We start from the raw sequence: 14,883 nt of genomic DNA on the forward strand, positions 1-14,883 counted from the left end.
ACAACTTCATCATAGAATAGGACTACATTACCCAGGGTTCAAAGCACAATGGATTAGGGCTATATTAACCACAGGTCAGTGCAGGATGGATTAGGACTGCATTACCCAGAGCACAGTGCAGTTTAAACCCTAAAGAGGTTTATGTTGGATCAGAGGAGCAGAGAAACAACGAAGCGAACATGAAAAGAGAAGGTGAGACTTTCATATATTGTTTATGTGTGTGTGTGTTTGTGTCTGTGTGTGTGTATATGTATATATATATATATATATGTGTGTTTGTGTGTGTGTGAGTGTGTTTATGTTTGTGTGTGTTTGTGTTTATACACACAGTATGTGCGTGTGTGTGTGTGTTTGTGTGTGTGTGTGTGTGTGCGTGTGTGTGTGTGCGTGTGTGTACATATATGGTGTTCACGTGTTTGTGTGTGTATATTTATATATATTTGTGTGTGTGTGTGTGTTTATGTGTGTGCACATATATATGGATTGAGTGTGTGTGTGTGTGTGTATATGTGTGTGTGTGTTTGTGTGTATATATATTTATATGTATATATGTGTGTGTGTGTGTCTGTGTGTGTTGTGTGTATATTTATATATGTGTGTGTGTGTGTGTGTGTCTGTGCGTGTGTGTGTGTTGTCAGACACGGAGCGCGCCCTGCAGGCTATAGCCGAGTGTCAGACAGGAGCGGCAGAAGGGTTCAAAGGTCGAGCCGAAAAACTGCTCAACATCTTTCAGAGCGACCTTTTCCAAGCACTGCTAGGTAACATAGACACACACACACTCACACGCACACACACACGCACACACACACACACACACACAAATATATACATGTATGCACACACACAGAGTTTAATATTATTGTATTTTCTCATGTTGATACCTAAACTCAGATCAAAAATACTCTTTCTGTACAATAAATACTCTTATGATACTCTTACTCTACGATATATACTCATACTGTATGTTAAATACTCTTACTGTATGATAATTACTCTGATGATAAATACTCTTACTGTGTAATAAATACTCTTATAATACTCTTACTCTACGATATATACTCATACTGTATGCTAAATACTCTTACTGTATGATAATTACTCTGATGATAAATACTCTTACTGTGTGATAAACTTACTTTATCATAATAACCCTCATGATAAATAGGATTAGTGGTGACATCACAGTGACGTCATTGGTTAACAGGTTGCTGATTGGAGAGATCACTATGAACTGTGTGTGTGTGCGTTTGTCCGTGGGTGTTTGTGTGTATCTTCCTACAGACATCCAGGAGTTCTATGAGCTGACAGTGTGCGAAAGCCAGAAAGCGGAGGCACCACCAGACATGGTGATTACACACACGCACAAACACACACACACACACACACACCCAAACACACCCTCATTAACATGTTTGTAACAATCACTGCTGCCATAGCAGCCACATCAGTACCATATCTCCATAGTAACAAGCAGCATCCCCTCTCTCTTTCTCTCTCCCTCCTCTTATCTCTACCTCCTCCTCTTCCTCTCTCTCTCTCTCTCTCTCTCTCTGATCATCTCTTCTCATTTCCTCTATTCTCTCTTCTCTCTTTCTCCCTCTCTTCTCTTTCTTATCTCCTCTGTTCTCCCCTACCCCTTACCAAAGTGTATATAGTGAGGGACAGAGAGCTAACCCTACCCCTTACCAAAGTGTATATAGTGAGGGACAGAGAGCTAACCCTACCCCTTACCAAAGTGTATATAGTGAGGGACAGAGAGCTAACCCTACCCCTTACCAAAGTGTATATAGTGAGGGACAGAGAGCTAACCCTACCCCTTACCAAAGTGTATATAGTGAGGGACAGAGAGCTAACGCTACCCCTTACCAAAGTGTATATAGTGAGGGACAGAGAGCTAACCCTACCCCTTACCAAAGTGTATATAGTGAGGGACAGAGAGCTCACCCTAGCCTTTACCACAGTGTAAATAGTGAGGGACAGAGAGCTCACCCTAGCCTTTACCACAGTTTAAATAGTGAGGGACAGAGGGCTAACCCTAGCCCTTACCACAGTGTAAATAGTGAGGGACAGAGGGCTAACCCTAGCCCTTACCACAGGGTTCAGAGAGCAGAAGAAGAAGATCTACTTTATAAAGTAACTCTATGCATCGCCAACCAACTCCAGTTGTAGTGCCCTTGCCTTGCTCATGGGCAGCAGACATGTTCTCTTTCATGTCGTGAGTGACAATATACGTTATATATAAATTTAATATGATGTCTATTTATATATGTGAATGTGTTATATATAGACTTCCATAAAATACTACTACACTTGATTGACATCTGAACACACGTCTCTCTCGCCCTCTGTCCTCAGAAGTATCGTTACCATGGCGATGACACTCCGCCCCTGGAGGACAGCTCTGGTCACATGACTGCCAGCGCTGGTCACATGACAAAAGAACAGAGTGTGGACTCAACACACTCTGATGGTTACGCACAACCGGCCGCACAAACGGTAAACACAAACACACAAACACATACACACACACACACACTCACACACACACTAACTTTACCTTAATACCTTACTCAAGGTCACTCTGGGTCTATGGTACCCACTCTGGGGTTGTGGTACCCACTCTGGGTCTATGGTTCCCACTCTGGGGTTATGGTACCCACTCTGGGTCTATGGTACCCACTCTGGGGTTATGGTACCCACTCTAGGGTTATGGTTCCCACTCTGGGGTTATGGTTCCCACTCTAGGGTTATGGTTCCCACTCTAGGGTTATGGTTCCCACTGTGGGGTTATGGTTCCCACTCTAGGGTTATGGTTCCCACTCTAGGGTTAGGGTATACTCTGGGTTTACCTACTCTGGGGTTCCGTTACATTCTCTGGGTTGAGGGTTCGGTTACCAACTTTTGGGTGAGGGTACCTAGTCTGGGGTGAGCGTTAGGTTACCAGCTCTAGGGTTATGGGGTTAGGGTTCATGCAGATAGGGAGGGAGGGGCGAGAGAGAAAGGGGAGGGGAGAAGTCTCTCTCCATCCCCCCCACCTCCCACCCTCCTGCGTCTCGCGGGTAGATGGAGTAACCGTCGGAACGGCGGACTAAGTGATGCTCGTCGTCTCCCGCGCTCTGACTGAGGATGGCTTCGACACCGGTAACGCTGTGACGGACGCTATAGGGTTGAGGATGTATTATTCGGTACCGGTAACGCTATAGCGGACCACGCTGCGGTTGAGGATGTCTTCGGCACAGGCAACGCTGTAACGGACACAATGGTTGAGGATGTATTCTGTACCGGTAGCGCTGTACAGAACCCCGGGGTTGAGGATGTAATCGGGGGTTTGTGGATGTAACGACCGTTTTCTTTAACGCTTAAAAGCCACCTGCGGTTGGTTACTTTCACGTCATCAAGTTGTTGGCGTCATATTCGGCTTTTATGTAACCATGTGGGTGAGCGCTATAGACAGATAGAGAGAGGGGGGGAAAGGGAGAGAGAGGGAGAGAAAGAGAGAAAGAGAGAGAGAGAGAGAGAGAGAGAGAGAGAGAGAGAGAGAGAGAGAGGGGGAGAGAGAGAAGAAACAGGAGAGAGGAAGAGGGGAGAGGAGAGGAGAAGAGAGGAAGAGAAGAAAAGTGGAAGAGGAGAGAGGAGAGGAGGAGAGGGGAGAGGAGAGGAGAGGAGGAGAGAGGAAGAGGAGAGCCTAAGTGGTGATTATGTTTGTGTCCGTGTGGTATGCTAAGAAGATGGGACGACGATTCATCAACAACGTTCGTAAAGCCAAGAGACAGAGACAAAGAATGATGGTATCTATCTATCTATCTGTCTATCTATCTATCTATCTATCTATCTATCTATCTATCTATCTATCTATCTATCTATCTATCTATCTATCTATCTATCTATCTATCTATCTATCTATCTCTCAATCTATATATTTCTCTATCCATCTCTCCACCCATTTATCTGTGAATATATCTTTACTTCAGTGTATCACTTTATCAATCTATCTGGCGATCTATATACTGTATCTATCGATTTATCAAATCAGGGTGGCTCCTGCATGTTAAGTATTAAGTTGGCATGATAGAAGAACGCAAAGCTGTTAATTGAAATACAAATATGCTACCAGGCTATACAGTAGCTCCCCCCCCATCCCATTTCTGTCCCCCCCCCTCTCCATCCCCCCCCCCCCCCCCCTTCTCCTTCTCTCTCTCTCTTTCTCTCTGTCTCTCTCTCTCTCTCGCTCTCTCTCTCACTCGCTCGCTATCTGGCCTTTTAAACACAAGTGTTTGAAACACTTCGGTAATCGGGAATTGAAAACGGTTGTGAGATCGGGTGCCAGGAGAGGTGTGTTTTCTCCGTGTGAACAGGCGGAACGGTTGTATGAGAGGTGTGGACCACGGTTGTAGGGGGGCGTACGCTACATTCACAAGATACACGATTGCCATCGCAACATTCGATCAAGATTGACCTGCGATCAATTGCTTTCTAGAAAAACGATCTCTCTCAGAAGCGTTGTCAGGTCATGTGGTTTGCTCAGGCACCGGCGTTCAGTAACCAATAGAAAGCACTGGGGTCGTCATCTAACATTTATCTAAAACATCCCCGGGCTGTAACTACCAGGCGTACGGTTTCGATGAGTCGAAACCGTAGACCTTGCTTTTGGCGCATTGGCCTAAGCAATGTCAACGGGTACGCCACGGTAGCTGCGTCTCCCCCCCCCCCCACACCCCCATTCTCTGTGATGGTTAATTTGAAAGCGTGATGTGGAGCAAACCTACTGTAGGCGTGTGCATATCAAACAGGGACCTCTCGTACACGGCCCCATACGTGTAGACAGGCGGAGACGGTTGTGAGTGCGTTGTTTCATTCGTGTCAACAGATTGGTTGGTGAATCGAAATGCAATCGAAAAACAGAAACAAAAACGGTTGTAGAATTTAGATATTTGGTTCCTTGTAAACAGAGCCTGTCTCTCTATCTGTCTGTTGCTCTCTCTTTCTCTATCCGTCTGTCTTTCTGTCTGTCTGTCTGTCTGTCTGTCTGTCTGTCTGTCTGTCTGTCTGTCGGTCTCTTTCGTTCTCTCTCAGTCTCTCTCTCATCTGTCTGTCTTTTTTCTATATCTGTCCGTCTGTCTTTCTCTATCTGTCTGTCTGATGGTGTGACATCAGTGCCACAGAGAGACTGAGGGGGTTGTGTGTGCACACGAGTGGGGGTAGTGAAGGAGGATAGTTTCTATGACAACGGTGGTTGCCTAGGTAACTGGCTCCCCTGCAGGCTCTGCATCTGTTGCTGTAGAGTTGCCATGGAAACAATCTGCATAGCGCCACCATCCCACCCACTCAACCGCGCACACGCACACACATGTGCACACATACGCGCGCGCACACACACACACTTATGTGTTTCTCTTGTACTCTTAGATGAACGGATCCGAGGGAGAGCTGGAATATGAAGAGATTACACTGGAAAGGGTGAGACTACACACACACATACAATAACTACATGTGAGCATGTACACGTGTAGACGCGCGCGTGTGTGTGTGTGTGTGTGTGTGTGTGTGTGTGTGTGTGTGTGTGTGTGTGGAGGGTCTGGGCTCCATTTTGAGTGTGACATGTTACAGGTACATCAAAAGGTATGTGTGTTTGAACACGTAAATGGTTGTGTGTAAGTGTATACCTATAGCGATGTAAGTCCATGTGTGTGTATGTATGTTCAGGTTGAGCGTAGGTATTTATCAATAGAGATGTAATGTGTGTGTTTGTTGGCATATATCTATAGATGTAAGATGTGTGTGTGTAGTTTTATATCTATAGAGCTGTCATATGTGTGTGTGTATTCAGGTGTATATCTTTAGAGCTGTCATGTGTGTGTATGCAGGTGTATATCTATAGAGCTGTCATGTGTGTATATGCAGGTGTATATCTAGAGAGCTGTCATGTGTGTGTATGCAAGTCTATATCTATAGAGCTGTCATGTGTGTATATGCAGGTGTATATCTATAGAGCTGTCATGTGTGTGTATGCAGGTGTATATCTATAGAGCTGTCATGTGTGTGTATGCAGGTGTATACCTATAGAGCTGTCATGTGTGTGTATGCAGGTGTATATCTATAGAGCTGTCATGTGTGTGTATGCAGGTGTATATCTATAGAGCTGTCATGTGTGTGTATGCAGGTGTATATCTATAGAGCTGTCATGTGTGTGTATGCAGGTGTATATCTATAGAGCTGTCATGTGTGTGTATGCAGGTGTATATCTATAGAGCTGTCATGTGTGTGTGTCGTAGGGAACTGCAGGCCTGGGTTTCAGTATCGCTGGAGGAACAGATAACCCTCACGTTGGAGACGATCCGTCCGTCTTCATCACCAAGATCATTCCTGGAGGAGCCGCCGCTCTGGACGGAAGGCTCCGGTAAAATACAGACTAATCATGGACAACACATATATATATGTGTGTTCATACTTAACAAATATATACAAAATATATATTTAACAAATATACATTATATATACAAATACACATACATACGTACACAGTACATGTGCGTATTAAATATATAGAATATATATGTATACATTCTAAATATATATAACATATAGATTATGTATATAATACATGTATACATAGTAAATATTTATTTTGTATATGGTATTTTTTATATTGATATTTTACAACTATACATAGATAGATATTTAATAGTAGCTAGCTGTCTGTGTGCTAGCAGGGGGAAAGACAGCATCTTATTGGTCAACCGTCCCAACGACAGCCACCTATTGGTAAACTGTCCAAACGACAGCCTCCTATTGGTGAACTGTCCTAACGACAGCCTCCTATTGGTGAACTGTCTTAACTCAGCATCCTTTCGGCTAACTTTGTGTCCGCAGGGTGAATGACAGCATCCTATTGGTGAACGACGTGGACGTGCGTGAGGTCACCCACTCAATGGCGGTGGAGGCTCTGAAGGAGGCGGGGTCTGTGGTCAGGCTGTACGTCTTGAGGCCACGCCCCCCTGCTGACACCGTTCTGCAGATCAGACTCATTAAAGGACCCAAAGGTATGGCAGATAGACACGTACGGCAGACCAACACGTAGGAGAGACAGGCAGGTGTGGCAGACAGACCGATGGGAGGCAAAAAGGTAGGAGAAGCGGATAGGTAATGCAGACAGCATGGTAGGTGAGACAAACAGGTAGGAGAGACGGGCAGGTGTAGGAGAGACAGGCAGGTACGGCAGACAGACAGATGGGAGAGACAAAAAGGTAGGAGACACAGATAGGTAAGGCAGAAAAAAGCAGGAGAGACAGACAGGTATGGCAGACAGATAGGTAGGAAAGGAAGACAGGTATGGCAGATAGACGGGTAGAGACAGGGAGAGATACTGGTAAACAAGACAGATAGGTAAAAGAGACAGGTAGGAGAGACAGACAGAACGGTGAGAGAGACCACTAAGTACGGCAAACAGACAGACAGGTAACCCAAATGCCCTGTCTGTCTCTCTACCTGTCCATCTACTCAGGTCTGGGCTTCAGCATCGCGGGGGGAGTAGGTAACCAACATGTTGCCGGGGACAACAGCATCTACGTCACCAAGATCATCGAAGGGGGGGCCGCACATCGAGACGGACGGCTCCAGATCAGAGACCGGATACTGGCGGTAAGACACATACACACACACACACACACACGCGCACACACACACACACACACACACACACACACACACACACACATACCTTTATGTATGTATGTGATGTGTGTTACTGAATTGAACTTGGTTTTAACGCCCGATACACCCTAGGCCTGTATTAGTGTAGTGAAGGGAATAGACAGCAGCAAATGATCATTGAATCAACAACTCAGCCATGGACTCGTGTGGTCTGTTTTTTGGTTATCGTTGATTACCCCCCACACACACACACACGCAAATGCGGTCACACACACCCACACACAGGTACACACAAAATGCACTTACACTTGCGCAGTATGTTAATGTCTCTCAAGGGTGAACAGTATAACTATCCAACTGAGAAAGAGAGAGAGAGAGAGAGAGAGAGAGAAAGACATTAGCATACTGTATGTTAAGGTCTCTGTCAGGTGAACAGTATGTTAATGTATCTCTCTCTCTCGCCTGCTCTCACTCTCTCAGATGAGCAGTGTGTTTATTTCCCTCTCTCTCTCTCTCTCTCTCTCTCTCTCTCTGTCTCTCTCTCTCAGGTGGACAGTGTGTTAATGTCTCTCAACCTCTTTCCCAGGTGAACAGTATGAATTTAGAGGAGGTGCTCCATGAAGATGCGGTCACTGCACTAAAGAACACGTCGGAGGTTGTTTACCTGAAAGTAGCCACGCCCACTGCTGGCTACACACACCCCCCTGACCTCACCAGCTGTAAGTAGCCACACACACACACACAAACATACAAAAAAAAAAGCAGTAGGAAATATTTATTTTAGCTTACATGGTATACATCTCTATCTTTTCCTGTCTCTCCCTCGTGGTCTATCTCTACCTCTATCTGTCTTGCCCTCTCACTTTGTCTCTCTTTTACTCTTTCTCTCTCTCCATCTGTCTCGACCGCCCACTATCTCCCTCTCTGTAGCCTATATGGAACCTGAATATCTTGCTGATTACCCACAAGCCCTGCCTCCACCGTCGCCACGGCGATACTCACCGGTCTCCCATGGCATGATGGGAGAGGACGACTATGCACGGTAGGAGTTATTACCTCTTCGTACCTCCTCCTACTTGAACCCACCAAACCTACCTCATCATCACCCTTTGAACATGTGTTTGTGCGTATGTGTTTGTATGTGTGTTTGTGTGCGTTTGTTTGCATGTCATATGCGTGTGCCTGCACATGTGAATGCGTGTGTGCATGCATGTGTGAGGTGAGTGTGCGTCTGTGTATACGTGTGCGAGTACATGCTTGTGTGCGCGTACGCATGTGTGTGTACATGTGCATGTTTGTGTGTGTGTTGCAGGGAGCCTCGGCGTGTGTGTGTGCAGCGGGGGACCTCGGGTCTGGGCTTCAACATCGTGGGAGGAGAAGACGGGGAGGGGATCTTCATCTCCTTCATCCTGGCTGGAGGCCCGGCAGACCTGAGCGGAGAGCTGAGGAGAGGAGACCAGATCCTCACTGTAATGACACTTTACCATACTAGACACTGGAGAGACCAGATCCTCACTGTAATGACACTTTACTATACTAGACACCGGAGAGACCAGATCCTCACTGTAATGACACTTTACCATACTAGACACTGGAGAGACCAGATCCTCACTGTAATGACAACACTTTACCATACTAGACACTGGAGAGACCAGATCCTCACTGTAATGACAACACTTTATTATACTAGACACCGGAGAGACCAGATCCTCACTGTAATGACACTTTACCATACTAGACACTGGAGAGACCAGATCCTCACTGTAATGACACTTTACCATACTAGACACTGGAGAGACCAGATCCTCACTGTAATGACACTTTACCATACTAGACACTGGAGAGACCAGATCCTCACTGTAATGACAACACTTTACCATACTAGACACTGGAGAGACCAGATCCTCACTGTAATGACAACACTTTATTATACTAGACACCGGAGAGACCAGATCCTCACTGTAATGACACTTTACCATACTAGACACTGGAGAGACCAGATCCTCACTGTAATGACACTTTACTATACTAGACACTGGAGAGACCAGATCCTCACTGTAATGACACTTTACCATACTAGACACTGGAGAGACCAGATCCTCACTGTAATGACACTTTACTATACTAGACACTGGAGAGACCAGATCCTCACTTTAATAAGAACACTTTACCATACTACACAGTGGAGAGACCAGATCCTCACTGTAATGAGAACACTTTACCATACTACACTGGAGAGACCAGAACACTTTACCATACTAAACACCGGGGTAACCAGAACACTTTACTATACTACATACTGGAGAGACCAGATCCTTACTGTAATGACAACACTTAACTATATTACACACTGGAGAGACCCACACAAAAAAAGAATATATTTTTTCGCACGATCTGATACGTCGACGTGTTTTTATTTATTTTGAGCGCTTTGATTGGTCAAATTTTTTATTTTATTTTGAGTGATCTGATTGGGGAAACAAGATCCTGAGTGTAATAAGAACACTTTACTGTGCTACACACTGGAGAGAGCAGATCCTCACTGTAATGAGAACACTTTACTATGCTACACACTGGAGAGAGCAGATCCTCACTGTAATGAGAACACTTTACTATGCTACACACTGGAGAGACCAGATCCTCACTGTAATGAGAACACTTTACTATAATACACACTGGAGAGACCAGATCCTCACTGTAATGAGAACACTTTACTATGCTACACACTGGAGAGACCAGATCCTCACTGTAATGAGAACACTTTACTATGCTACACACTGGAGAGAGCAGATCCTCACTGTAATGAGAACACTTTACTATGCTACACACTGGAGAGAGCAGATCCTCACTGTAATGAGAACACTTTACTATGCTACACACTGGAGAGACCAGATCCTCACTGTAATGAGAACACTTTACTATGCTACACACTGGAGAGACCAGATCCTCACTGTAATGAGAACACTTTACTATGCTACACACTGGAGAGAGCAGATCCTCACTGTAATGAGAACACTTTACTATGCTACACACTGGAGAGAGCAGATCCTCACTGTAATGACAACACTTTACTATGCTACACACTATACAAGGCAATAGTCCCATCCATGTTATAACACTGCACTAGAGTATACTATACCACCCACTATACAATACTACCGTTTAATAACACTCTGCTACAGATCCTATACTATACTACACACTACACACCTTACTACCGTGGATTAACACAGTATAATTATGCTATGCTAAAGGTATAAAAATAACCCTATCTTGTTTGTGTGTGTGTGTGTGTGTATGTAGGTGAATGGTGTGGATCTCAGACATGCAACACATGAACAGGCTGCGGCTGCACTGAAGAATGCTGGACAGACTGTTACCATAGTAACACAGTACAGACCAGAGGGTGAGGAACCAAACACACACACACACACAGAAAAACACAAAGACACACACACACATGCATTCACAGATAAATAAATAATATTCTTGTTTGTTTGCAGAGTACAGTCGTTTTGAAGCTAAGATTCACGATCTGAGGGAACAAATGATGAACAGCTCCTCAGGATCCCTGAGAGCCAACCGATCCTTCTACGTCAGGTACACACACAAAAAGACCCAGACCCACACACACCCACATACATATACACACACACAACATCATAAAAAATACAGTGAAATCTTAGAGGTATATGTTAATTTAGAAGTCAATTGAATGTAAATGATTTTATATAATTGATTATTCCTTGTGTGTGTGTGTGCGTGTGTGTGTGTTGTCTCAGAGCGCTTTTTGACTACGATAAGCAGTGGGACTGCGGCGTCCTATCACAAGCCCTGGACTTCAACTTTGGGGAGGTGCTTCACGTGATTGACAGCTCAGAGGATGAATGGTGGCAGGCCAGGAGGCTGAACCAGCAGGGAGAGCTAGAGGAGGTTGGATATATCCCCTCCAAACACAGGTACAAACACACACACACAGACACACACAACCAAATCTTTAATGTCTCCAGGTAACTAGGGAGGATGTTGTGTGGAGTTCCTCATTTCTAGAGCCCTTGCTTTTCATTTGGGTTTGCTTGTAATGGAGTACATGGAGACATACTATTATATAGATATACATCGATAGAAAGATAAGTATAGAGATATATTATATACAGCGTATAATGTTTGTGGGTGTGTGTGTGTTTCAGAGTGGAGAGGAAGCAGTGGTCAAGATTTAATAAAGGTATGAATAAACACCCTTTGCTTCCTCTTAAATCCTTGTTGTGTATATATAAAGTGTGTTTACTGTGTTTTTTTATGCAACAATGTGTGTTTGTCTTTCAGTTGAAGGATTTGTCCAGAGTTATGAGATGGTGACACAAATTGAAGGTCAGTTGATCTCTCTCTCTCTCTCTCTCTCTGTAAGTGGACCACGCTCGCTCGGTTGTCATCCTCTCTCTATATATAATAAACTCTCTCTCTCTCTCTCTGTAAGTGAACAATGTTCGCCCGGTTGTCATCCTCTCTATATATAATAAACTCTCTCTCTCTCTGTAAGTGAACAATGTTCGCCCGGTTGTCATCCTCTCTATATAATAAACTCTCTCTCGCTCTCTCTCTCTCTGTTAGTGGACTACGCTCGCCCGGTCATCATCCTGGGGCCCACTAAGGACCGCCTGAACGACGATCTGCTCTCCGAGTTCCCAGACAAGTTTGGCTCCTGTGTTCCCCGTAAGTACAACTGGTTATACTAGTTATTAACTTGTTTTCCCTTTTATACTAGTTGTACTACTGGTTATAATAACTAATTGTTATACTGTTTATTAACTGCTTATGCTTTAAACACTGGTTCAATTCTGTTAATACTGGTTGAATACTGCTAAAATATGGGTTATATACTGGTTTAAAATGGTTATATACTGGTATATGAATACTAACCCCCTCTTTCTCTGTCTCTAGACACGACTCGCCCCCAGAGGGAGTATGAGGTTGATGGGCGTGACTATCATTTTGTGTCGTCACGGGAACAGATGGAGAGAGACATCCAATCCCATTGCTTCATTGAGGCTGGACAATACAACAACCATCTGTATGGGACCTCCGTACAGAGTGTGAGACAGGTGGCTGAGCAGGTAAACATACGCACACACAGACACACACACCCACACACACACACACCCACCCACCCACCCACCCACCCACACACACACACACAAACACAACCAAACTCACAAAGACAAAGAAACAGCAGTGAAAATATTGTACTGGATATTTTTACAGCACAGAAAACACTGTAATGGGTGTGTTACAGCAGGGTAACCACTGTGTACTGGATGTGTTACAGTAGGGTAACCACTGTGTACTGGCTGTGTTACAGCAGGGTAACCACTGTGTACTGGATGTGTTACAGCAGGGTAACCACTGTGTACTGGCTGTGTTACAGCAGGGTAACCACTGTGTACTGGCTGTGTTACAGCAGGGTAACCACTGTGTACTGGCTGTGTTACAGCAGGGTAACCACTGTGTACTGGCTGTGTTACAGAAGGGTAACCACTGTGTACTGGATGTGTTACAGCAGGGTAACCACTGTGTACTGGCTGTGTTACAGCAGGGTAACCACTGTGTACTGGCTGTGTTACAGCAGGGTAACCACTGTGTACTGGCTGTGTTACAGCAGGGTAACCACTGTGTACTGGACGTGTTACAGCAGGGTAAACACTGTGTACTGGACGTGTTACAGCAGGGTAACCACTGTGTACTGGACGTGTTACAGCAGGGTAACCACTGTGTACTGGACGTGTTACAGCAGGGTAACCACTGTGTACTGGACGTGTTACAGCAGGGTAACCACTGTGTACTGGCTGTGTTACAGCAGGGTAACCACTGTGTACTGGATGTGTTACAGCAGGGTAACCACTGTGTACTGGATTTGTTACAGCAGGGTAAACACTGTGTACTGGACGTGTCGGCCAACGCTGTAAGGAGGCTCCAGGCTGCTAACCTCCACCCCATCGCCATCTTCATTCGACCGCGCTCGCTGCAGAACATCCTGTGAGTACTAACGATGACCTCACGCTGGTATTATTACTACATACTATACATGTAGGAGAATGCAGTTCATTGGTTAGTGATGAGGACGATGAGCCGTAGTGGTATTGAGTATCCATTAGTAATACTGCTGTATCAATGTGTTCATGTGTTCAGGGACTTGAACAAGCGCCTGTCGGAGGATCAGGCTGGGAAAGCTCTGGACCGCGCCATCACACTGGAGCAGGACTTCATTGAGTGTTTCACAGGTACTATATACCATATACATACTCTATATACTGTACATTCTATCTATATACTCTACATACTATCTTTATACTATATATTATTTCTATATACTATCTTTTTACTTTATTTTATATCTATATACCCTATTTACTCTATATGCTATCTATATACTCTACATACTATCTTTAAACTGTATATTCTATCTATATACTCTATATACTATCTTCACTATATATTCTGTCTATATTCTCTATTTACTCTATATGCTATCTTTATACTATTTGTATATGTTCTATATACTGTATACTATCTATTTACACTGTATACTATATATAAATACTTTGTATGCTATCTATATACAATGTATATGCTGTGTATACTTGTTATAAACTACATTCATACTGCATGTAGCAGTCGCTCCTGCCACTAGCCCCCTGGGTGGCATTACTGGGCTGGAGTGTGCGTGGTGATGGCTAGCTCCAGAGACTAATCAACCTGACTCGGGCCGTCCATCTGACACTCTCCACAGAATGCTATCTATGTACTCTGTACTAGTACTGTAGTGCTACATTGTCTATGTGGTTTGTGTTGCAGCGATGGTGGAAGGCGGGAGCTTCCAGGACGTTTACGACCAGGTGACTGCAGTCATCCAGGAGCAGAGTGGTCCCTACATCTGGGTCCCCGCCAGAGAGAGCTTCTGATTGGTCCCTAAATCTGGGACCCCGCTAGAGAGACATTCTGAGTGGTCCCCACGTCTTGGTCCCCGCAAGAGCGAGCTTCTGATTGGTCCCTAAATCTGGGATCCCGCGAGAGAGACGTTCTGATTCGTTCCTACATCGGGGTCCCCTCTAGAGATGTTCTGATTGGTCCCCGCTGGAGAGACTTTCTGATGGGTTGCTGCTTCCAAGTCACCATGGATACCATCTCAGCCATCGCCCCTGGTGATGGCTGCCTCTCTCTGAAAGACACACCATG

The 14,883-nt window shown here is 44.8% G+C and overlaps 1 protein-coding gene across 1 annotated transcript; it reads left to right on the forward strand.

The window, feature by feature from the left end:
• Positions 1 to 179: 179 nt before the first annotated feature.
• Positions 180 to 14,609, forward strand: LOC307091323 (disks large homolog 4-like; the record flags this gene model as incomplete). The annotated part of the gene is made up of 21 exons (XM_079758266.1): positions 180 to 192; positions 639 to 758; positions 1,282 to 1,346; positions 2,356 to 2,496; positions 5,407 to 5,457; positions 6,273 to 6,397; positions 6,871 to 7,040; positions 7,502 to 7,638; positions 8,237 to 8,369; positions 8,581 to 8,692; positions 8,963 to 9,119; positions 10,954 to 11,056; positions 11,154 to 11,250; positions 11,433 to 11,609; positions 11,841 to 11,875; positions 11,977 to 12,021; positions 12,262 to 12,363; positions 12,592 to 12,764; positions 13,571 to 13,683; positions 13,837 to 13,928; positions 14,503 to 14,609. The coding sequence occupies 21 exons, from the start codon at positions 180 to 182 to the stop codon at positions 14,607 to 14,609; spliced, it is 2,268 nt and encodes a 755-aa protein (XP_079614392.1).
• Between the last annotated feature and the right edge of the window lie 274 nt (positions 14,610 to 14,883).

This window comes from Pollachius pollachius (genome assembly GCF_949987615.1).
Source record: "Pollachius pollachius genome assembly, chromosome: 20".
In the NCBI taxonomy this organism is placed as follows: Eukaryota; Metazoa; Chordata; class Actinopteri; order Gadiformes; family Gadidae; genus Pollachius; species Pollachius pollachius.